This window comes from Chenopodium quinoa, unplaced genomic scaffold, assembly GCF_001683475.1.
Source record: "Chenopodium quinoa cultivar QQ74 unplaced genomic scaffold, ASM168347v1, whole genome shotgun sequence".
In the NCBI taxonomy this organism is placed as follows: Eukaryota; Viridiplantae; Streptophyta; class Magnoliopsida; order Caryophyllales; family Amaranthaceae; genus Chenopodium; species Chenopodium quinoa.
This window is the reverse complement of record NW_018745540.1, coordinates 2,685,677-2,712,033: the sequence shown is the minus strand read 5'-3', so window position 1 is coordinate 2,712,033 and position 26,357 is coordinate 2,685,677. Positions and strand designations below refer to the sequence as shown.

Sequence of the window (26,357 nt, the reverse complement as noted above, 5' to 3'; positions counted from 1 at the left end):
CCTACAAAACACTTGGCACTTAACTAGACAAATACCAATGTTCATTTAATTTTGATTACACATCAAACGGGTTTCCAACCAAATCCCTGCCTGAAATAAATTGAGGTAAACTACACCGGTAGCTAACCGGGTAGGCAAATGTCACATGAAGTGACTGGACGTCCTGCGCATAATAATAATAATAATAAAAAGGAAAATACAGCGTCCTGTACTCCCAGTAGAAGTTATGGTCAAATATAAAGTCGCATAACTCCCCCTATATGTTCATACTCAAGGTATATACATTCCAAGAGTTTTGGTGTGTAATATCTTTCATTTTACGTTGTTTACATATTATTAGACTTGGTGATGACTCTCAAACCATAGCACAATCAAACATTATAATTCATTCAAGCAATCAGCTAACATACCAATTTAAATTCTTGAATAATTAATGACCACATAAATTTAATAGTTGAACCCTTTTTAATCTACCTCAGTACCAAAGGCACCTTAAACACATAATGCGCCATAAATCCTATCCTTCGGTGTTAGAAACACCTTAAGTGCACTTAAGCACCGCAATATAATTTATTCCTGTGTACTAAGACACTTAAATAGCTCCTTCCTCATGCTAATAGCATCAATAAAAATTATATAAACCATAATAAAATTCCCTTTTCACATTCTAAACCAAATTAAACATTTAGTTTAATTACACATGCTCTTTAACATGCCAATAATAAAAATGTGGTTCATAATCAACATACCAACATAATTAATTCCAATCACCAATTCACCATAAATAATTCATACATCACGAGTCATTCACCAACATCAATCCAATCAACAAATTCCAATCATCACCCATCATGATACTACTTGGGATTAATTTAAAAAAAGCCTAGCACGCTTTCTACATATTCAAATAATTACTAAGTACGCGAACGTACCTTGAATATGATCTTAAAATCGCCACGACTAAATAAAATCACTCACTTGAAAGTCTCCTACAAACCAAAATTACAAAGAAGTATTAAAACCTCTTCCACACAAATTTCCAGTTATATATACACTTTAAATCACTCATAAACCCTCTTAAATAAACTAAAATTTTATTTAAAACTCTTACTTTTATTCCCAATTAATGGGTAATTAAAAATCCTTTCAAGAAACATAATTGTAGGTTATACATAAATATTCTAGCATTATTAAAACTTATAAACTTGCTATAATTTAGCTTAAAAACACTTATTTCAATAGTTTGAATCAACCACAAACAAATTCCATCAATAAACATTAATTTAGAAACCTAGGGTTTTCAATTTGGGGCTTTTTATTTCAAAACCAAATCTAAAAATTTATATACAAAATACTTATCATTAAACATCATAAAATCATCACAAAACCCAAAAACAATAATTAGATTTAGGCTAGATTGAATTAAAAATCCAAAAGAAAAAAAAAACTTTTTTTTAATATGGTGCACGAACCACCATGGCTAGGCGGCTGCCGCGCGCCTGCCTGGTGGCCGCCGCTGCTAGCGTGCACCGGTGGTGGTGATCGCCGGTCGATGGTGGCGTGTGGTGGTGGCCGACCGGTGTGGTGATGTGGGTGGGTGGTGATTTAACAAAAATAAAAATAAGGGGAAGGGGAAAAATTAAGGGGAAAAGAAAATAAGAGGAGAGAGAGAGTTTACTATTGGGTGCACTCTACCTTAGGCATATGATGAGTATTTATACCCTCTCTCAATAACCCTCCTTCTTAAAATTCCTTAACTACCCTTAATAATCCCTTTCCTAGTCAAACTAATATTTTGACTTTCCTTAAATACCATTGACTTTTAAAATTATCTTTTTATAAAATAATATGCCCCAATACTTCCAAATCATAAAATAAAATATTTTCAAGATTATTAAATAATTAAAAATAAATTTTTAATTAAAGTAATTCGTTTTAAATTAATGAAAACACCATAAATAATTCATTTTGAATTATTTAAATACTTTAAGAAATACTTATTTAAATTAAAATACGTATAAAAATACGGGGTATTACATTCCTAGGTTTCCGTACCCTAGGATGGTGGCACGAATCCCAAGACTCTATAAATAGAGAGATGTTCCCCCCTAGGGAACACGATACACACGTACACACATACATTCATGATCCACAAAAAACCAGAGCAGTCAATGATTGCAGATAATTAATTCTCACCACCGAGAATATATCTGATCTCGGAATCCGAGAGCATCCCACCTTTCTTTCCGCACTTTTTACATCTTCCCAACATGTTTTAACTTGTCGTCGGAGGCGGAACTCCAGCCAATCGGAGTCTCCGTTGTTTTGCCGGTACAGGCGCCCGAAATGCAGTCATGGTGTTGTAACTCTCCCGAAGGACACAGAAAACCCCGAAACACATGACACGCCAATAATCGGGCTGGGTCGGGGTCCATCTTGATCTCCTCTAATATCAATGTATACATTCAATTATCAACTTTTCAAGAAATTCACAAATATACCATTAAAGACAATTATGGTTGAATTATGCATTGGTAAATGTGTCATTCAACGTGGTATACTTAACTCAAAACGAAGGGAAACCGTTTGTATGAGCTAGTTTGATTAGCTGATTGTGTGACTTGTTTGACTAGCTACTTGCATTAGTTGTTATGTAAAAAGGTTTGAAAATTAGCTATTAGTTGAAGCTACTTCATTACACAAAATAACTAATAAGGATATATGCATAATCTATTATTCCGTATTAGTTTGTCAATGATTGATAATGAGTCGAATTTGATCAAATTTAAGGTAGAAGAGTCAATTGTCCACAACTAATACAAACTTTTCTCATTAAAATTCCCCAATTACTAGTCTTTGAAAACTAGCTTTTTAAACTAAAAACTTTGTCTAGATCCTCTAATAGTATTTTGTAAAGGTGGCTTAGTTGTGGTTACAACAAGAGTCGTAGAGGTGGTTGGTGGTTTCGAACACACCAATAGTGATGTTGGTTTTGGTGATGACGATGAAGGTGGTGGTGCTTTATTTAAGGTGGCCAATGGTATTTATGGCACAGTGGGAATAGTGGTAGAAATCAAAATTTTACAAGTTCGTAAGAGAAAGTTATTGAAGTGCTGATTTTAGATATTAAAGTGTTATTATAAGATATTGAAGTGTTGATATCAGATATTAAAATGTTGATATAAGCCTTTAAATTGTTAATTTAATTTAACCTACAAAATGTTGATGATAAGCAATTGAATTGCCATCGATAGAAGTTTAAGCTACTATTAAATTGCTAATATAAGCAATTAAATCGGTCGATTAAACTACAAAATTGTAGATACAAACAATAGTATTATTGATATAAGTTATCAAATTGTCTACATATAAGTTATTAAACTATCGATATAAGCTACGAAGTATTAAACTATTGATATAAGCTATCGAATTATTCAGACAAGTTATTAAATTGTCAATCACATAAGCTATTAAATTGTTGTTGTTAGTTCAGTCTCATACAATACCTTCTTATTATGCTCCTTCATTAGTTTCAACTATTATCTTTTCAAATACATAAATAGATCTACTTTCTTCGGCAATTCTCTTAGTTAAATTTCATATGTTTGGATGAACCTTCTGAAAACGATTCATATTGTTAACAGATAGCATCGAGGAAAAATTATCTAAAACTTAATAATCGTACTTAAGGGTCTAATCTTAGCTTAATATGCTTACTCAATGATAAAATATTTTTAATAAGCACTCCTTATGATTAATAATTAATAAAGTCATGTGAAAACATCAAACAAATCTAGCAACGAATTCTGAATCAATCTGCCAACACATGACAGAAGTAAATTAAACAACAATTAAGAACCAAAAAGGAAATTTCATAATTAAACATAAATTAATAACAATTTAACATTATCACTACAAAACCATTTCATCATAAAACAAGTCTATTCTAGACTTCTAGTTTATACCCTTTTCTCTTGTACTCTTTCATTCCTTATTTCTAGGATTCCTAAGTCCATCACCCCACCATCCTCTTCTTATCATTACTTCTTTCTCTCTCCTCATAAAATTTCCAGTAAAAGAACACATTACTTTTTTTTTTTTTTTTAATTTTTTTATTTTGATTTCCCCAAAATTTCCTTTTCCACGATTTTATACTCTTCCTTTGGAATTTATTTTTTGTTACTTAATTACTTACAAAATAATTTTTTTTAGTTTTAAAATTTTTTGTTGAGCAAATTTCTACATTGTTACTCATGTATGAATAAACAGTAATACTGTACATTACTGCAAATCTCCATTGTTGTAGTATGCAAGTAAGTTTAAGCTTTTTATTTTTATTTTTATTTTAGTAAAAAATTTTATGTTAGGTTGAATGATTTATAATTTCGAGAAAAACCCATGTTTTATGGACAAAATAGCATTAAATAACTTCTGGGTATTAATTAATAATTACCACCAAAGATTTCTGGGTAAAAAAATATATGCTTTGATTGGCACACTACTTTGGTTTTCTGCTGTCTGTTTGTTGGCTCAGTCTTTTATACTGTGTTGTTGTTTTTCATATTTTGCAGTTATTTAGATGATGATGATGCCGGAGAAGTTGGTTAACTCGGTAACTCAGTGGCCGATTCTCAGGCTAACTCGCCGAGTTGGGGTTCTAGTTTCTGTAGCATTGTTAGCATTGTTGCTAGTTTGGAGCATTGATCAGTCTGTTGTGTTTGATTTTTTGAGGTATCCAAGAGAAACTCTTTCTCAAAAACTTGATAGTAGTACAAAATATACAAATCCTAAAAATTCTCAAAATTCTACATCATATGCTGAATTTAATGCTACCCATGTTAGTTTTTTCAATGATAGTGATGTTTTATTGCCTAGAATAGAAAACCCAGATGAGGTTTTGGTTAATTCAAGTCAAAGTTATGTCAATGTTTCATCTGGGTTAGACTATAGAAATGGTGGTGATAATGATGTTGATAGTGATGGTGTTGGTGTGCCTGAGGGGCAATTAGAGGGGAATTCAGATCGATTTTCGGGTGAATTTGATCCGAAGGGCGAAACAAGGAACTTGAGTCATGGTTTGGATTGGGTGTCAGTTGAGTTCGAGCAGAATTATAGCTCAAATCTGTTGTCTAGGTGGTTGGCACCAGGGGGTGAGGCTTGTAAAGATTCAAAAACGGTTGATATTAGGTTTGTTGGGTTTGATGATGGGAAGAAAATTGTGTTGTCAACTGGGAATGCACATGAGGTTGTTTTTCAGGCATTGGATGAGTTGGGAAATCTTCATTGTGTTGGAGATGATTATTTTGAGATTGATTTGTCGGGTGAATCATGGAAATCACGGCCACCCATCAAGGATTGGGGCAATGGGACTTACTCATTTACTCTTCAAGTTCATCCTGATTTTCCTGGAACTTATAATCTCACCATTATCCTACTATTCCGGCACTTTGAAGGTCTAAAGTTCTCAACTGCTCGATTTGGATATGATCAACAGCTTCGAAATATTCCTGTGACATTTACTAAATCTGAAGCTATCTTGCCTGAATTGCATTTGTGTAGAAAGTCTGATTTCAATAGAGATGTTTGGACGGGGAGATGGACAAGGCATGGTAGAAATGATGCTTGTGAGATAAGCAATGATGGGCGATATAGGTGTTTGGAATCTGATTATCCTTGTACTAACCCATGGTGCAATGGCTCATTGGGGATGCTAGAGAGTAATGGTTGGGTCTATTCTGCCCATTGTTCCTTTAGATTACTTTCTGCTGATGATGCCTGGAATTGCTTAGACAATCGGTGGCTTTTCTTTTGGGGCGATTCAAATCATGTGGATACAATTCGCAACATTTTGTTCTTCTTTCTTCATGTTCCATATCAGGAACTAGATGCAGTCTCTAGGCGTTTTGACAAGACTTTTACAAACCCGAAAAATGAGTCACAGTCTGTTAGAATTACAAACATCTTCAATGGTCATTGGAACATGACCAAGAACTATGAAGGCCTGAATTCACTAGCAAATGAAGGATACCGGGATTTGGTGAAGAGCTTCTTCAATGGATCTGCTGTACCTGACACTATCATTTTGAATTCAGGTTTACATGACGGAATTCATTGGCATAATGTTAGGAGATTTATTCATGGGGCAGAAGACGCAGCTTCATTCTGGAAAGAGATCATGGAAGGAGTGAAGCAGAAGGGTTTAGCTGTATCGAATTTTGTCTTCAGGTCAACAATCACAACAGGAGGATATGCACGAACTCTTTCATTCAATCCCAGTAAAATGGAGGTGTTTAATGGCATCCTCCTAGACAAACTGAAGGCAGCCGGTCTGATTACTGGGGTTGTAGATGATTTCGACATGACCTGGGCGTGGCATTTTGACAATAGGTGCAATGACGGAGTACATTATGGAAGATTTCCAGCAAAAATGAAATGGAGAGACGGACATATCGGGCACCAATATTTTGTTGATTTGATGCTCGGCCAAGTTCTGCTGAATGCTATCTGTGCAAGATGATAGTTTTTGTACCATAAATTCATTTTCGGTCCAAACTTCTACCCTGGTGGGTGGAAAAGTCCGGTAGATAAGAGTATATTAAGCTAGAGGAGATTCAATTCATTACAAGGGCAATAGAGCATCTGTATAATGTGTCAATTTTTTCATTACCCAATTGTTTGGTTGAGCTAAATATAGGCTATATATGTTAATATTCACAGGGTACACCCTCCGTTAAAGACTATAGTCACGTTGATAGTGCCATTGAACTACTAACGTGACAATCAAGTCTGGACGTAGGTTGTACATTACACGAATCAAAATCATTTGTATTACTCCGTATTTGGAGAGAACCATGTTTATGTCAATTCCAATGTGTTTAACAATAGTTTGCACTTCATTATTATTGATGATTTTTATAATATTATACGGTACTCCATTTATAAGCCAATTGTAAGACCGTGTTTGGCTAATCTTGTTGATTAATTAACACCAGAATAAAATAATTTTGGAAGCATCAAATAATTAGAGATAAAGGGCACTAAATCATAAATGCGGTATGTGTTAGAGGAGTGAATAATAAATACTGGAATAGCTTACAGAGGGATTCACATGATTGGTTGAGTGTGTTTCAATGCAATGGAGTAAAGTTGTAAAGCCAACAACCTTTTGTTAGGAAATTAATATGGAAAATGTTCAAGGAAACTTGTAGCTTCCTAACCTTATTTGTTTGACCTAAGTGTAGTTAGAATTTTATAGTTGCCTGTACTTTTTGTACGAGTATTTTCTAAGGTTGGGAATAAATTTACGTGTTTAAGATATAAAACGTGTTTTACGTTTGACCGTTTGGGTAATGATAGGGTTACATAAAGCATTAAATACATAAATTAAAATGGTATGTCCTTGGTTTCAAATGAGTTGTTACGTTTTGACTTTTGATAGTATTCATAAATTTAATTTATTAAGAAAAAAAATACTCCGTATATAGTTATGTGAGATCTTATTATATATTCCACCATATAACCAGTTGTATTTAATGACGTACAAGTTTTAAAGTTTGCTTATAATGATAAAAGATTGTACTCCCTTCGTTCCCGAAAGGTAGTTACGTTTGTTATATTGGTCGTTCTCTTTTGTTGGTTACGTCTCAATTATATATTAGATTAAAAATAATTTTTTTTAGACTATTCTACTTCTAATGCAACTATTCTCATTTACTGGTATTAAATAATTTACCAGCTTCGAAAGCAACAATTCCTATTTATAAAAATAATTTATCTAATGTCAATGCACATATCCCTATTTCCGTTGACTTAATGCCATAATACTTTATATATGTAACATCTAATCATTGGTTTTCACTATCTTATTTTTTTTAATTACAGCATAAAATCACCGATTGTAACAATCTTTCGAGAATGGAGTAATGCACTTACAAAGAATGGAGGGAGATGACAATGGTTAAATTTGCAAATTTTGGTCTCCAAAAAAAAAAAAAAATAGCGGTTGTAATGGGAATATGGGATGGAGGTATTGGAGGGAGTATAAAGGGAGTAGCAGAGTTATTGACACCACGCTGTCACCAATGGTGCACCAAGGGCCTCAGTATGGATTAGCATTACTACCTCTATTATATATTAAGGGCTACTTTTAAGTTTTTTATATCTCCAACTTCCAAGATGCCTTGGTATATTTCTCAAAAAAAAAAAAAAAAAAAAAAAAAAAAAAAAAGATGACTTGGTATACAGTGCTTAAATTAAGAAATTATTGAGCTCCTTTAATTTAATATTAGTACTTTGGTAATTGGTATGTAATAAAAACAAAGGCACAAACGACAGAAAAAGCAGCAACAGGAAACCATATCAAGGACATCAGCTGGAGAGGCTAGAAATTTATTTTTGGTGACTAAAAAGTAAAAAGCCATAATTTAGACTACAGAATTGATCAACAAATGCATGGAGAGCAATATCCACCTTCGTACACAAAATCTAGGCTCGAAAATACCTCTCAACGCCGGAACAGACCTCTAACCATAAAAAAGATGAGGAACCCAGATTTCCCACATAGAAATCAGGATAAAAATACAAGAAATCGCCTGTTGTAACATATTTTCCTTGGATGAATTAGCATTCCAAGATGTTCCCATTCCTACTACTAACAACTAGCTATATATACATGGTGTGGGTCTCAGCTGTTGTATAGGTATGTACAACGTGCCTACGATCCTATCTCTCCTCATGATTTGGCCAAAACTCCACTTATGCATCTCTCCCCTCCATACTTCAAGTTTCATGGAGGCTCGGTTACTATTCCCAACACGGAGTCCATAGAGACTACTCATTGATTCCAAGATTTCACGAATGGCTTTCCAGAAGGATCATGTAACGATGAAGGTTGATTCCCCAAGCTCATCCACCCCATGCTGGGATTCTTCAAGGTAGTGGACGCTTCACCACCACTCAAGTAGTCAAATGGAGAGACTGTTTGAGGCAAAGTATTGCTTGTCATGGGTATTACCCCAGCCAGCTCTTGTCCGTAATTCGTTGGTGGGATCATTTGTTCGGTAGAGCCCACAGGGTTGTACGGACCCCGAGAACGCATATTGCACTGTGAGAGTACACTGTAAAGGCTTTGGTCACAACTGCTTACACTTCCAAGACTTGGGGTAGGGAGGGTTGGAAAAACCGTAGCACCCGACGTGGACCAACCACCATGAGCTCTGTTTTCGGTAGGAAACCAGTTATGATTCAACAATTCTCCAGAACTCAACTGAGGCTGAATAGGGTTAGAAATACGGGGATTATTCCAGTCTCTCACATTCAGGGATGAAAAGTTTTCTGGCGCTGGAATAGAATACCTACTGTTGTCCGAGTAAATGCTATCCTGAATGTTCTCATGGATATATAGCTCACTCTGTGCTTTCTGTCTATGATGATCCAATGCAAATGGTGGCGGCAAATGCATATGGCTCGGGAACTGAACAGCAGGCTCCATGGAAATATTAGTTGGACGAAACTCAGAGACAGGCTTTTTTTGTTCCTGATGAAAATTCTCACGCTTAATTAGAGAATGCAGCAGCTCATTTCTATCCCTATTTTGATAAGGATTGAAAAAAGGCACATGACTTGTATGCCTGTTCAAGAGGTCCTTTGTTGTGTCATCTTCAGGCATTGCAGATTCCAGATCAATCAAATGGGTTGGCTGACCTGCAACTACTTCTGGATGCCTAAGACAGAGCCCACCAGAGCTAGCATGTAGAGTAGTGAGCCCACCAGAGCTAGCATGTAGAGTAGTGAGTCCACCAGAACTAGCATGCAAACTAGTTGGATGAGCATGATAAGATTCAGGCAATCCGATTGAAGACCACATGTTCTTGAGTGATGAGCCAGGGATTTCCCCAGCGTTTGAACCAGTAGCAGAATTGTTATGAGTGTCAAGGTTTAATATGGTGAAAGGTGCTTCAGATGGCTGAGCAACACGAGGCATGGAACGTGTGTCATTTGTTCCAGAAGCAACAGAATTATTTTCTGCATTCAAATCCATAGGAGTATAATACTCATTGTTGTTTAAAGGAGAATCCTCCGATGAAGATTTATTCTCTACTGAAGACGGATCAAAACACTCCTTGGCTTTTAAAGTAGGATTCAGCAAAGATTGATTCTTCATCCAGGATGGATCAAGGTCCTCGTTGACATTTAAAGGACGCTGCTGCAAAGGTTTATCCTCCATAGAGACAGAAGGATCAAACTGTTTATTGACATTTAGTGGAGGATTCTGCAATGATTGAGCCTCCATGGAAGCAGATGGATCACTCTGTTCATTAACATTTAGAGGAGGATTCTGCAATGATTTAGTCTCCGCAGAAGATGGATCAATCTCTTCTTTAACATTTAGAGGGGGATTCTGCAATGATTGAGTCTCCACAGATGGATCAATCTCTTCTTTAACATTTACAGGAGGATTCTGCAATGATTGAGTGTCCATGGAAGAGGATGGATCAAACTCTTCGTTGACATTTGAAGGAGGATTATGCAATGGAGACCCATCCTTTATAGAGCATGGATTAGAGGCCTCATTGTTATCATCTGACATAGAATGCTGAGTCGCTGACTCATCATGTTGGTGGTCCTCTGAAGTCTCTTGAAAAGTTTCCCCATCCTCATCTTGAGCAGGATCCTCATCGTAAGGATTAGCTAAATTCTCATCCTGATTCGATAAAACACAGGCCAGATGTTAAAAGGATGTGAAAGCCAAAAACCACAAATATAACAATCAGGAGCAGACAGTGCAGAGTGGAGCAATGTAAACCCCAAATAAAGATGCAAAATTATGGAAACGAACCTTAGATTGTACCCCCAGTTTCTCTTTCATTTCTAGCCATAAAGAATCCATAATTTTCCTCTTCTCTAGTTGTCTATTTCTCCAGCTTTGTAAAGCAGTTGGAAGATCTTTATTTGCCAGATTTAACCTAGATAGGAAAGATTGTCAGAATTTGGTTGGATTTTACAATAAAGCAGCAGTATAGGACAGATAACACAGCAACATACCAGTACTCATGGATTCGCTTCTGCTCTTCTTCCACAAACATCTCATATGGTTTTACATTGGAACTATCAAGGCCACCTAGCAAACGATTAAGAGCCTTGGATTGAATACTAGCACCAGACTGCCTCATACTCTTAACAAGTTCATGCTGCTTCTTGCTAATCTGAAAGACAAACAATGACAGTTGTTCAATTCCCTGATAATGAAATACGTATACATATCTTAGGAGCACAGGTGAATATTCTACGATCATACAGCCGATGCAAAAAGTGTAACACCTACAGCTAGACCTGGCAAACGGGTCGTTCGGGTCGGATATGGGTCAGTTCGGGTCAGGTTCGGGTCAATGGTAATTCGAGTCAGGTCGGGTCAATCTTTGTTTAAGTCAATGTAGAAATTTGACCAATAATATATTATCATTATCAATAAGTATAAAGTATAACAATTAAATATTAATTAGACAATTCCAACAATACTATACACACAAGACTCTATTGTTTCATATGTATGATCACTATCATTGATTAATTGGTCATAAATTCAAATTAGATAAAGTGAATAGTGGAAAAACAATTCAATGTACTCCCTCCGTCCCAAAATACTTGGGACGTTAGGGTAGACACATAGTTTAAGAAAACTATAAGTGGATTCATTAAAAACATTTGTTTATTATATGTAGTGAGGAGAGAGAAAATGTAGGATTTAATTGGGTTTTGGGTTTGTGGTCCCAAGGAGAGTGAAGGAAAATAATTTTTTATTAGTGGTCCCATTCCATATTTAGTAACGAGTCAAGTATTTTAGGACGAACAAAAATGGAAAATGTGTCGGGTATTCAGGGAGTAACACTTAAAAGAAGAAGTTAAGAGTAATAGTTAAGTTAAGAGTAATAGTAATAATAACAATAACAAGTGTTCCTAATCAAGTGGAACTCTTTCTGAATTACGAGTACTAAATTCCACACACATTCTAACAGCACTATACACATAAGAATATAATGTTTAGGTTATTTTCGATAAGTGTTTATTCGGGTAAAGTAATTAGCCCTAAATCAGTTAGGTCATTTTGAGTATTAGTTAATTTTGGGTCGGGTCATTTCGGGTATAGTTCAGATCGCTTCGAGTTTCGGGTCCGTTCGAGTCAATCGATTCGGGTCAAGATCGGGTCGGGTTGCTTCGGGTATTGGGTCAACTTTGGGTCGGGTCAGTTTCGGGTTTACGTTTTCGGGTCACGGGTCGGGTCAAGATTGCCAGGTCTACCTACAGCTGACTTGAACAACTGCGAGATAAATAAGTATCGAGGAACAAATTCTATCCAAAGAGAAGGGAGAGCTTGTTAAGATATGAGTAACGACCCAACAATTCAGTAGAGAAAAGAGAAATAAGCAAGATGAAGAAAAGGCCATTCTCTTGTAAATTCACACACAAAAATAAATAAATATTTGACGTTTTCCCCTAGCCATTTGCTATTCGAGTTTACATGTTATTAGCACATAGTCTATAGCTCAAAAGATGACCTTTGTAGAAGTTTCCTGATCATGTTATTCATCACATAAGCCTGTTATATAATGCCTTAGCATTTATCAATGCTCACAGTACGAAAAGTTTCACCATATAGGGCAGAAAATTAATACAAAAGAGCCCTGTTCAGCAGAACAATGAAGTCACATTCTAATGTAACATATGAAATTTGCAGAAATGACAGAGTTATACCTTCACATAAGACATATATTTGGCACCATCATTGGGGATCAAGTGGGGCTTTTGCGATTTTTCTGCTTTCTTAGGTTTTGACAAAGCATTAGGAGGCACCATCATCTTCTCATGTTTGTCCTTCATAAGGTCCTGATTGCGCATCCTGTAATACAAGCAATCTAATTATAATTCCTAAACATCAAAAAGAGGTAAACTATTGATGAGGTCATTGCAAAGATGTGACAGGTCCGTATGAATGGACATAGACACGGCAAAGACAGTAAAGAAGAAAGAGTGGAGAGAAAAATGTCAACCCACTTTCACCCAATGCCATACATGCAAAACAAAAGACAGCCAATCTCCCTGACAAAATCCAACAAGACCTGACTAAAACATACAAATAAATTTTATCACAACTTCACACGATTAGAAATGCTTCAAACATGTCTGTGGATGTTAAACATGCAAAATTTGGTGTACTAATGCAAGGGTGGATCAAAAATTGCAACATGAACATTTCAGCATCTGTAAATATTTACCAAAGAGAAATGAACTGACCCCAACAGAGACTAGAAGAAAATATGCAAAGCCATAGGAACCCTTTCTCCAATAACAGAAAAATTATTATTTACTTAAATGATAGCCCAAAGTTAGTATGATGATATATGTGTTCTGCGGCCCTTCTTTTTTCTATTTTATACATAAAAAATACAGTTGTCTTATCAAAAAAAATACAGTGCACAGAGATTCCTTTAGGAACTTTAGACATTTCCAGTACCAGTTTTCTGTCAGTTCAGGAGAAAATGCATTAAATTACAGGATAAATATTTTTGTTTGTCACTTCAAGATACTCCCAGAAAGCTGGGGTGTTTACAGCTTATATAAGGCCCTGTTCTTTTGAGCTTCTACAGGCAGAGCAGAGCATATTCAGCTTATATAAGGCCCTGTTGTTGTTGTTGTTGTTGTTGTTATTAAGGTAGTAACGATTAACGATTTGCATTGACAAGCGTAAAAGGTAAAGTGTTACAGACATTAAGGAATGAAGGTAGTAATATATAAGCAAGACACGTTACCTTTCAAAATAAGTTTTTTTAAAATAAAAACGTGGAATGGAAACAGATATCATTATCTTATAATGACTATGACTGAAGGTAAAATTTGCAACATAGAGGTGGAAAGAAGGTTATAAAAAGTTCAATTAATATTTATCAAGACCAAGACCAATAAGAAAACTGAGGAAGCAAGAAGAAACAATGGTACTTAACAGCATTAACAATTCACAGATTGTAACTGATTACACCAGAACCACTTACAACATGACACATTATATGAGCCTCACAAATTTCTCAAGGTTTTCACATACCCAAAGCATTTTTCTAAGTCTTTCCAACCATTCGCTAATAAATCCTTTTAACAAAGTTCCAAATATTTTGTTCTCCTAATGTTATGCCCTTCAATACTGTGAATTTCAATTATGTAATAAGTGGATTGCTCCAGATAAACACAATGAATCAAGTTAGATTCTCATATTTCTATTGAATTAATGTTAATAAGTGTGGGTCCTATGGACTACTAAACCACACAAGCTATACAGAACAGAGGGGGTATGTTATTGCTCTATTTATTGCTCTTCACTACCTTCTGGCTCACTGCATACTTTCCTAATCAACTAATATAACTGTCATGCACTAGCCTCAACCAACCCCATCAGCACGATCAACAACCTCTATCCACCATGCCTATTAGTACCCCTAATAGAATTTAGAGCTACAAATTTCCACATTCAGATCTCCCTATTTAAATCGAGAAGTGAAAAAATGGTTCATATATGGTATGGTTTGAGTGTTTTTGGAAAAGAGATCTTTCACATTGTACCTCTCTAACTCTAGTTTTATAGTAACAGCATCCTATATTGCAAAAAAGATGCTTAGTGAGTTAATGATGAGCTTCTTACACAGATGAGTGGAAAAAAAAAACAAAAAAATAATTCAATTGTAATAAAATATACAGCTAAGTGGGTAATCAGGGACCTTATTCAGATAACCACCCTTGACTGATATATTATGCAACGGCTCGGAATGAGTCTTTGTCAAGACTCGAGATATTACTTTAGGTATACTAGGACTTCATGGAAACTTAAGTAAAAGCATACTAGGACATAACAGACTGTCAAGGGGTGACTTTTTAGATGTGGAAGGGTACTTTGGGATTAAAGTTAGTTATAAGTTAAAAGATAGTTGAGAGAATAGAGGTGCCATTCAAGGCCTCAAGGATGGGTTCTGTTAAATTCCCAAACAGAAAGCATTGAACAGCTGTTTAATATACAAAAATAAGGTCAGAAATGAAAGCAAATAGCAATGAGCATAACATTAACTATAGTCAAACACAATACAGAAGATAATGGGATATCAATGATAGAGCAGAACTATAAGCTTACCTCTTCTGCATTTCAGCGTCTCTAATAACAGACAACTTTTGGTTGTCACTATAATATATTTTCTCATCTGCAATTGAAGACCGAGATTCAGACATAGCAGCAACATTCTCATCGGCTTTGTGAAATTTGTGTCCATTCACATCATGCAGCATGCCCTGCTCATACCTTTGTGGTCTGTTCAGGAAATAAAAATACATACACTCAGAAACCAACCAGTGATGACATAATAGGAGTTTGGGAAAGAAAAAAAACAAGTTCATTTATTCACGTTAGATAATTCTTATTCTTCATAAGCTGCACATATGGTTCTATACTGTCCAAGGAGGAATAACAGTTTGTTCAGTTCATCTTATTTCAAGTACTTAATAGTTTTTTTTCAGAGCAAAACAGATAAAATACAGATCACATCAGATGAGATAACACCAAAGTTCATGTCAGATTGCGTTAAAAAATCACAGATTCATGTATCAACATTGATCCAATTGTTACTGGTTTTTTTTTTAGGGCGTTACTGTTACTATAAAGATTACCACTGTAATTGTTATGCACTTACAGCAATAGAAATGTGGTGATCAATAATACACAATGTATGTAAGCTGATATTTTAAAGTATTCATTTGTAATCTCTTTGTTCTCCATTGATCCTCCTATGATCCATTCATCCACATTGATTTCCTACTTTTGCTCTAATTCACATGTTTTAAAAAAAAACTCTTTCCTAACCAAAATGTGAAAATAAAAAAGGGACTCACTTACCACTAACTCCCTCCTTTCTTTGTCAACAGAGAACAGAGGGAGGTAGTAGTAGCAAGTCCTTTTGCACTAACATACTAAGACAAGCTAAAACTACTGGTACAAGTTATGTTGCTCAAATCCTTCCGGTAAAAAACTAGACATATCCATGTCAAACACCACATTCAAGTCCAAATACTTTTGACAAGTCCAATAAACATATTGTCATACTAATTTTCTTTGCTAATATATTTGTTAGTAGTAATAATAGTGGTGGTGGTGGTGCTTATTGTTTTTTATTAGGCACTAATTACAATTCAATAATAACAACATCAAACAATGATAATATTAACAGTTATGATTATCAGTATCTTCAAATTTCAGAGTAAATTTAGATCAGTCAGCTTGGATACAATATAACACATCAAATGATAACTCGCAAAAGCCTGTCAAGTTATTTGTGCATATGCATTAATCGCACATTTTAACACAAGTTCCTAACAAGAACTCATAGCAGAACATAGTATGATAATACAACTTTAAAAAAATTCAATATACAATTGCAACAAATAAGCAGATTGCACAACTTTAGCACATACAACAAGCTAATATCTAAGAGCCACGTAGAAGTATAAATGCATAGCAAACAATCACGGAAAAGGGGTAAAAAAAAAACACACACACACACACATCGCAAGAGAAAAACAATCAAAATTCATGAACCAAATAGCCAATTTAACCACTGATAACAAAAATCATAGCCACATCAATTTTTTTCATAGTTTCAATATATCAAGAATGGTTCCAGGCTCTTAACTACAGATCTCTAAAAAAATTACTTCTATTTTATCACATTAACTCATTCTCCATCATTTATTGACACGGCTTTCACCTCATACAATCACATCCCACAAGATTCCAGGGCAGTTGTAGATGCACAAGAATGACCAGTGTTGTCTCCACAGAATTACAACAAACTGTGACTATATATCCAATGATTCAGGTAGTATGAAATTGGAAAAGGATGAAAATATCAAGAAAACCCAATCCACTCCATATCAGATTAGCAGACAGCAGAGCTCTAAGCAATAACATCAAACATCATGCAGTTCCAATAACACTTTTTGCTCAATTTCCAACCAAATTAGCAAACTTTTGACTGGACAAAAAAATCCAAACTTAGCTGGACAAACCCAGTCTCAGCCTACTCAAGCACAGTAGAAAATATATTCCAAAAAAAGAGAAATTGATGCTATGGCAGCTAATGTTTCATAGATTTAAAGCATCGTGTATAATGGCCCTAGTCTCAAGGGATACCTAAGAGAGTTATTCCATCATAAGCCATTATCTTGGGTAAACTAGAAGTAGAGAGTATATTTCTAATAAAATGCAAAACATCCATTTTACACCCTACGAATATGTCCTTAAACACCATCAATGAAATACAAAATAAGCTTTCTCTAACTATATGTTGAATCTAACAGTCTAACCTACTAATTCATCATAAACTTATCACAAACCTAGACCAAAAGATCACTGTATATGTTCTCTTTACTCAAATATTAACCCAATATCTCTAGAATAGTCAAATGGCTCACACTCATAAAAGATAGGCAACACATGATCATAGCACAGCCTTAGCACCTATGTTATTCAGTCCAAGAATCGAAATTCATTATTTTTTTATGAAACTTATCCCAGATTTTGGATCAAAATGAAATGTTGGGCATCCATACCCATGTCAAAGATCCACCACGAAACATAACGTCTAAGTAACATAGCTTACAGTAACCCCTAGAAAGTAACTATCTCCACATTATTAATGGAAAAAATAAGGGTCATTAGCAATCAGATCTACCAAATCAAAATTGAAACCAGTAAAAATTCTTAGAATCCATTATTTTTAGAGCCATGGGAGAGACAAGACTGCTTTATAATAGATAGCACAAACAGATAGAACAACCAACCTAGACATTATCTGTTGAATTTCAGCTTCAGGATCCTTTGAGCTTGCACATCTCTGCTTCATGTGTTGCAAATTCCTTATCATGCTGCCATAAATTGCAAAACAATCCATAAATCACAATCACTAACATGCAAAACTTTTAAAGGGAAATAAAAGAAGAAAGCATATTAGGGAAATACTTGTCATGATATTGTTGCAGCTCGGAATAATATGCTTTTTTATTAGTCTTAAAGAACTTCTCATGTTGAAGAATTGTATCAGGGTGAAGATCACCAGAGCAAAGTGAGGTGCCCCTGCATATATTAAGTTGCATAAATTCCTCTATAGCCAAATTATAATGTGAAGTATTAACAATAAAAACATAATAAAAAAATTATAAAAAATTATAAAAAAAAAAAAAAAAAGAAAAAGAAAAACCCTCAACAATAGCAGCACCCCAATATGGAAGTCACATAAGGGCTTAGGAAAGTCCTACATAGTTTTGACCCATGAAGCCAAGACAATCAGAAAAAGCAGCCCACTGAAGACCGCATGTAGACTATTTCAAAACAGAAATAGTCCAACAATGAAAGGCAACCTATTCTTGAAAAACCTCACATAAAGAGCTCACTTGTGATAGATGGAAACACAAAAGCAATTACTGCAAAGCACTTACTGCCACCGGAGCTTTACCCCTTTCTTATGATCTCACAGTCTGTTTAATTGAGGGGAGCATAGAAAGAGAAATGCAATTTCAACCCCTCTTTCCTTTAGTGAAAGCCTAGTTAGTCTAGTTAGTCTTTTATTCAATTTTCCCTTCCCGTTACCAGTTGCCCATTTCAGGATTTCCTGCCCCCCTTTGTGACTTGGATAACTCAAAACCTAATCATGTCTGCACAGCACCGCAGCTCACCACCGCCAGCTTGCCACTGCCAACTTAGCCGTCCCCATCTCACTCCCACCACAACAGGACCACCACCACCAACAACCTCTACCAGTTCCTACCCCTCTCAGAGATCAAAACACTGTACCCATAAGCTCCAAAACTCATTATGTCACCACCTTGCTCACGACCACACCCAACCACCACCAAATAAAAAATATTGAAAGATTGAAAACATGTCCGTAACAAAGGCGATCTCGTGCAACTTTGAGGTTTTGGATCTACAAAGCCGACATTGAGCTTGTACTTGTCAGATTGAGCTCACGGTGCTTGAGATATCCTCATGCCAGCTAAATTGTTGCTGTGATGTTTGGGAAGCTAGGGATATGTCATGGTATGGCATGTGGTGTGCTCAAGGAGGAGATGCAATGGTTAGACGTTTCAAGGTAGAAGAAGACAGAGGTTGGGAAATGTTTGTATATGCCCAAACAAATCAAGAATTTTGGAGCTTTGTTTACTTTCCTTTCATTTCTCTTTATCTATTCCCTTCCTTACCCTAGTGATTAACCAAATAACCCTCATTTCCATCTGAATTTCTTTCCTAACACATTCATCTAAATTTATCAGGCTCTAACAAGTTACACAAGGTGATCAATGATAGCTAATTGTGCAAGGCAAGGACAACAACAAGAAGCAACAACCATAATCTCACCATTTTTTAAAAGGGTTCCCAAAACAGAAGTTGTCACCGGAAAGCAAAGATTGCACAGCTTTATCAGCTTCAACTCCGGGAGGAAGGAATTGCATAAGGAAATTTCTCTCCTTTTCTGTTAAAATAGATTGCCAAACCTGCAATTTCGACAATATAATCAACACACACCAAATACCACATAGAACAACCTTTTACGACTCGAAACTATCTTTAAAAAAGAAAATAACGATCACCTCATAACAATAACAAAAACAAACACAATGGGCGGTTGTTTAGTGGGGATAGGGATTACTAATCCGAAAAAGACATTTCCCTTACAGACCCTCGTAATCCCAATCTCCCTAAACAAACAGCTCAAAAGAACCAAACTTTAACACTCAGTAATAACAATCACCTCATATGATAGAACTTCAGCCAAATCATTCAACTCAAACACATCCTTCGGAACGACAACGACATCGGCCAACTTAGTATTACTACAAGGCGCAGAAGGATTAAAAGGGCTCAAATGCCTCCAAGAAATCCCAATTTGATCCTCTTTCGCAACAACCCTCTTCCCATTATCATCCCATTTAAGGGATACATGAGTGTTAAAATTAAAATCATATTTAGGCGATCTCAAATCCCTCTTTTTTGCCCTATTATACTGTTCCTGAACCCCATAACCAAACGCAGTATTAGTAGAACTCAATCGTCTTTTCCGTTGATCAGCCGCCATTGCCACCAATTCTAAAACATTCCACAGTGTAGCATTTCACACCAAAATTTTGATTTTTTCTGAACAAAAATTGAAAATCAAAAACCTAATTACAAAATCATCAAATACCCAGAAAAATTAAAACTAAAAAAAACAATAATTTGTAGTGAACAAAAAGATTTATGTGAAGAACTTACAAAGAAATCGAATGAAAATATGTGAAGCCGACAATGATTGAAGATGAATGAGTTGCGGAGGAGAGAGAAGAGAAAGGGAATTAGGGTTTGAGAAAGGGAGACATGGAGGAGGTGTTAAGGGAGAAGATGAGAGGATTGGACATTGAGTTGAGGTTCAGGATCGAGAGAAGCCACATCCACTGTAATTTTCACACCCTTCTTTTTTCTTTTTTATTTTCTTTTTAAAAATTTTAAAAAAAAATATTTTTATTTGGTTTTTTTTTTTGGGTGTTTATCAATGGAAATTTTAAGAGTGATTTCCCAAAATAATGTAATAACACAAACTAATTCTTTATATACATTGGTGTAAAAATTATTTTCCACGATACCGTCCACGCAGGCTCGGTTTGAAGGTTCGGTATTTGTAAGTATAAAACCGCTAATATTGTTGGCGGTTTTAGCTAATATAGAACCTCTATTGGTATTAGAGGTTCTATGCATAGAACCTCTATTGGTTGTGAAAGCTAAAGTAAACGAGGTAGTTTCAACTTAGAACCGCTAATAGTATTGGAATCTCTAATGGTATTAGCGGTTCTATATATAGAACCGGTAACATTGTTAGCGGATTTATACTGCGAAATTCCAAATCTGGGAACCGATCCTAAGTGGACGTTATTGTGGGAAATAGTTTTTAAACCGACTTATATAAGGAATTAATGGAAATCAATCAAATTTTTTAAGGGTCGTTTGACACATATATCCCTCAATGGATTCAACTTTTTTTTAACAATCTCAATGGATTCACTCATTCATGAAAATGGAGTTTTTTTTTTTTTTTTCATTGAGGATAAGAAGTTCAAGCCCTACTCAAATAAAAAAGAAAGAAAAAAAGGAAAAATTAAATTAAATAATCCAACATTTGTCCCGTTTAAATCTAATAATTCAACTTTTGGATCCAATTTTTGGGGGATCTCCACTTTTATTGAGCAAAGCCACTTACCAACATACTTTTTTTTTTTGAAGGGAAGATCAATTTATTAATAAAGCCATACGGCATCTACAAAAGAGATCAGAAACGATGAATACAATGAAAATTGAATCAAATAACAATTCTAATTTTGTAGAACTACGATCGCGAGTGAGATTTGACATTGATGAATACCCTCGTCTCTTGAATCGCTGTCCTCTGCAACCTTCTTCTACAAGGGGGCCTTGCGATTTTTGATAATTTTTTAATTGAATAAAACCTGATTCATTAATTGTAGTCGTTGATCTGACATTTGATTCAACGTCGCACGAATCACCACCAAAAAATTAGAACTTCTGATGACAAAAGAGAAATCATCTACACCGATCAAGACCATCGTAAGGATGGGATGTATTCGTTTAAAAAGGGATTTTGGGGCTTACCACTGATCAAGGAACCAGTGGTAAACCCTACCAATAATCACAATAAATCATGAAGAGAAGGATGAAGGAGGAAAAAGGGAGAATAGGAGAAGATTGAAAGAAAATCCTAAAAAAACTGGAAAAACCCTAGGAAAAACACCCTCCCAAGGAGAAACACCCTCCCAAGGAGAAACTTAGAGGGAAAACCCTACCAACCTACTTATATAATATCTAGTCACGTGTCACATTCTGATTCATCCGATATATTTTACATTTAAAAGAAATTCATTTTTTTTTTCCTTTCTTCTTTTCTTTTCCCTTCCCTTTCCCTTCCCCTTCCATTAAATTTGCCCCTTTCCCCTTCACCTCCAATGAATTCGGACAACAACCCCTTACCCTCCACCTCCATTGAAACAGCAGCGACAACACCTTCCCCTCCCTTTCCCCACCACCTATCTCGAGGATCGCCTTCGAGATTATGACAGTGATGAAGATGATGTTGTTGGTGGGGGTTGTGGTGAGGAGGGGGGTTGATGAAATTGAAGGGGGTATCAATTGGTGAATGGTGAGAAGGTGGGGTTCTAGAGTGTACCTACTATCTCGAATTTTCACTAGTCACTTGCACACCCCCAATTATTGATTAGGGTACGACGGACGCCATTAATTATCCTTTAATTACCATAATTGTCTCATTTTGAGTGTCAAATCCATTAGTGGCACGTGTTACACCCCAATTAATAGTTGGTGGTGTGTCAACGACTAGTAAAAGTTTGGTGTGTTGGGTGCACCCAAATGGTGTTGAAGCTAATTTTGCCCAAAATAATGCAAATTATGTGGCAATTTCATAAATAAATGGAAAATTTGACTGTTACTACCACTAAAAAGCACTATTTTGGTTTTTGCTACTTATTTAAATTTTTAATTTATTTTACTACCACCAAAAACACACACAAAAAAAAAAAAAAGGATTTTGTTACCACTTAACTGTTTCCATTAGGGTTCCATTAGCGATCAGGCATTAAATTTTTTTTCCTCAATTCGCGTGTTGAAATATGTCTCTTTAAGGTCTAAGCCTCTAAGGTCATTGACAGGCTAAAGTCGTATCACCTAATCAAAAGTAATTCCTAAAATCACTAACTAAAATATATAGGGAAGTAGGGTCGAATCCACAGGTAAACAAGTCTTTCTATTCCTAATCAATTAATATAATCTAAATTATCAAGGAACAAATAGGGTTTTATATGAATTTATCTAAGGGAAATAATTAAACTAAAAACAAGTTGAATAAAGGAGGAAATCAATAATAAAAAGCCTAGGGCATAGGTTCACCAATAAATAATATTCCAGGGTAAAACACAACAATCAATCATCAATGCATCAATTAACCGGATCATAAAGGGCTTTCGCTACGTATTACAATCACAGAATTAATGTACCGGTATTAAATCGCCCTCTCGAATCTTGACTTAACCATTTATAAATTAACCTGCCTATTGAAACTAAGCCTAAACATCAATTCTCATCTTTCGAATCTCGAATCAATATTGCATAACTCATACAATTAAACCAGGCCTAATCTAGCTAATTGCATAGCATTAAATTAATCAATAGGAAATCAATCAAGCATTGACAATCAACAATAATAAACTACCCCTTCATATTATTTATGGATCCCCACAAACCCTAGAATTAAACTACTCACACATAATTAAATCTAAACTAATCAAAGCAATTAAGCAAGACATAATTAATCAAAGCAATTAAATTACTGAAAATAAAAAGGAAAGAAATCGTTACCAAAATAAACGGAAATGATGAATTGTATAAATCAAAATTGTAGAGAGAAAACAAGAATATTCACCAAAACTTAAAACTAAAATCTAGAGATTAACTAATGAGGATAATCGTTTTCGTTACTTGCTAAAAACGTATTTATACTACAACTAAAAAAATCCTAAATAAAAACAATAAATTAAATCGTCAAAACACTCTCAGAAACACGCGCCCGATCGGGCAGAGCTTTGCCCGGCCGGGCCCGCCTTTTTAAGCCTTGAATCTTCACTTGCGCTCGGTCGGGCGCGAGACAGGGCGAAGGGCTCTTTCTTCCTTCTACCTCGCCCGGCCGGGCGCACCTTAAGGCGAGGCACCCACCCGGTCGGGCGAGCTCCCGGGCAAGCATGGACCTTTTCACTTTTAGGCTATTTCTCTTGGCCCAATTCCGAATTTCCTCTTGGGTCTTGAATACTTGGTCCATTGCCTCGATCTCTTCTTTGCCGAGCCCTTAATCACCGATTTGACGACTCCAACCGGTCTTGGGCTACGAAATATGGTCATAATTCTCCAATGCTCGTAGTGGCTTATCATAAGTCCGGGAAAATGCTCCAAATCTGCAATTTCCTATAAAACAGTATCAAAACTACGAAAACACTAGAAAATGCATATTAGTAATAAAAGTGGCTCCAAAGAGCCAATAATATTCCTAAAAATGACCAAGGGACGGGGGTAAATCACTATATAAAATCAACATATCAAACTCCCCTAAGCCAAACCTTTGCTCAGGCCCGTAGCAAGGGTAGGGCAGGTGGGGCAACTGCCCTAGGCCCAAAATTGTTAAGCTCAACTTTCGTTAAAATCAGGGCCTCAAAATTTTACTGTATTAAAAGAAAAACTAAAACTGTGGGCCCGCGGCTGTATGCAGTTTGAGGATTTCCCTTACATAATAAACGCTTCGATTCCTTGATATTCGCTCCTAAATAAACGCTTCAATCCCTTGGTAATTGCTCCCGGCATTTAGGTTCTCCTAAACGAATTTTATTTATTGCTACATCCTTAATCAAAACAATTTAATTTGCTTATTCTTATTTTTTATAACTACTTAATTTCTTGATTTTTGAGGGGTTCTGTTTGACGAACTGTAATTTGAGTAAAAAAAACTTTTCTCTTTTCACCGAATCGCTTTGACGTTGTTCAATTATGAAAGGTTAGGGTTCAATCTTTATAATTTCTTTCCAATATGAATTTTTAAATTTGCAATTTTTTTTGAAAGAAATTATTATGAAGTATATTTTGTGCTCGACTGTTTAAGTTTTGTAAACTAATTCAAGGAATAAATTAAGAGGATTTTTTTGTTTTATTTTCATCAAAAGAGTAGTTTTAATTATTATTATTATTATTATTATTATTATTATTATTATATATATATATATATTTTTTTTTTATGCGGAGATGAATGGAAACAATGACTTTAATAGGTTTTGTAAGCCACTTCAGGGAACAAGTGATTTAACATTTTCCCTACTGTTTAAGACTAAATGTTACGGAGTAATTAATCGAAAGAAATAATGATTTTTTTTTTTGGGTAAGAGAATTTCGCTACTAATTAACAACTTAATTATCAATCACTAATACTGTTATACGAAGTACATTTTCTTCAGATTCGATATGTTACAATGGAGTTAACATTGAAGTTGTTATTCTTGTTATTCTTTCATTTTGCATACCCTTCAAAGTTCAAACTCAAAATTTTTTATAATGCTTATTATATAGGCCCCAAATTATATGTTCAACCTAGGCCACTAAAACCTTAGAAACGGGCCTGCCTTTGCTTGTCCCAAAGCAAAGAGCTCATCAATGAACAAACAAAACATACTTCACCCCAAAGATCAATTAAAACCAAACACAACCAATTCAAGGCAAATCTAACAAATATGCATCAAAATCAACCAATCAAATCCATCCAACTACTCATCCTCCCTAACAATTGTCAAATAGAGCAAACCACAAGTGTATATGGAATTCAAGACTAGCGCTCACGCACTCTTAACTCTTTTATGTGGCGGATATAAAATGTATCCGATCACTCTCCATCCAACCCCTTTAATGTGAACAATGCCCTCCCAAACTCACAATACTCGTGTGTTTAAAAGACATACACTCAACCTAGTAGTCGACTCGAAATATATCAAATCATTCTTTACATTGATAAACAACTAATTTCACATTCATACAACTATATGCACAAAGGTCGGAAGGTCTTCAAAGCTTGTAATGTAAAGCTTAGGTAAAGGGTAGGAAACATTTAGGAAAATGTGAGAGTAAAGCCATGCTTTAGGGAGCCAAAATCCTAATAAATTAAAATCAAGGTCAAAATTAAATAATGACCAAATCATCTCCAACACAACTCAACTCTGCCAAAAATTCACCAAACATCCAGTTATATTAAAAATTCCCAACACTTACAACTTCACTCATGTATACAAAATATAACATTATAGAACTTAGTGAACAAACAAACTTTGAACTCTTTTTTTTTCTTTTTCTTTTGATTTTTTTTTCTTCTTTTCTTTCTTTTGATCAACCTTCACTTAGAACATTTGAACATTAAAACAATTTTTTCTTTTTGCTCTGTCTTTTTTTTCCTTTTATCTCACATTGGAATTTTTCAACTCTGAACAACAATTTCTCAATTTTTTTCAATCCACAAAAATAAGAACAAATAAATAACTTCTCAAATCCACCCACATTGTGTAAATTATGTGCACACTACAACTCCCTCACCTCACTCACTATTAGCTCCCCCAAGCCAAGCTTGTGACTAGTAACCAATAGGGCTTAAACAGGCTTGTAATGTGGCAAAATAAACAATAAAAGGGCA

General features: G+C 35.2%; 2 protein-coding genes across 3 annotated transcripts; one reads left to right on the top strand and one right to left on the bottom strand.

Annotated features, from left to right (window-relative positions):
- The first annotated feature begins 3,910 nt into the window (after positions 1 to 3,910).
- On the top strand, positions 3,911 to 6,896 carry LOC110716033. Its single transcript, XM_021894668.1, has 2 exons — positions 3,911 to 4,313; positions 4,572 to 6,896. Exon 2 carries the CDS (start codon positions 4,580 to 4,582, stop codon positions 6,515 to 6,517), a length of 1,938 nt encoding a protein of 645 aa, XP_021750360.1. The 5' UTR covers positions 3,911 to 4,313; positions 4,572 to 4,579; the 3' UTR covers positions 6,518 to 6,896.
- Positions 6,897 to 8,358: 1,462 nt separating this feature from the next.
- LOC110716064 lies at positions 8,359 to 20,752 on the bottom strand. Of its 2 annotated transcripts, XM_021894701.1 has the most exons (10): positions 20,336 to 20,750; positions 19,836 to 20,218; positions 19,442 to 19,578; positions 18,047 to 18,160; positions 17,869 to 17,952; positions 15,170 to 15,343; positions 12,751 to 12,895; positions 11,044 to 11,204; positions 10,838 to 10,964; positions 8,359 to 10,702 (listed from the first exon to the last, which is right to left on the bottom strand). In XM_021894701.1, exons 2-10 carry the CDS (start codon positions 20,157 to 20,159, stop codon positions 8,834 to 8,836), a joined length of 3,135 nt encoding a protein of 1,044 aa, XP_021750393.1. In that variant the 5' UTR covers positions 20,160 to 20,218; positions 20,336 to 20,750; the 3' UTR covers positions 8,359 to 8,833. The 2 variants fall into 2 exon arrangements, with proteins under 2 accessions (XP_021750393.1, XP_021750394.1); XM_021894702.1 differs by lacking the exon at positions 19,836 to 20,218 and having other exon boundaries at positions 20,336 to 20,752.
- Positions 20,753 to 26,357: the final 5,605 nt, after the last annotated feature.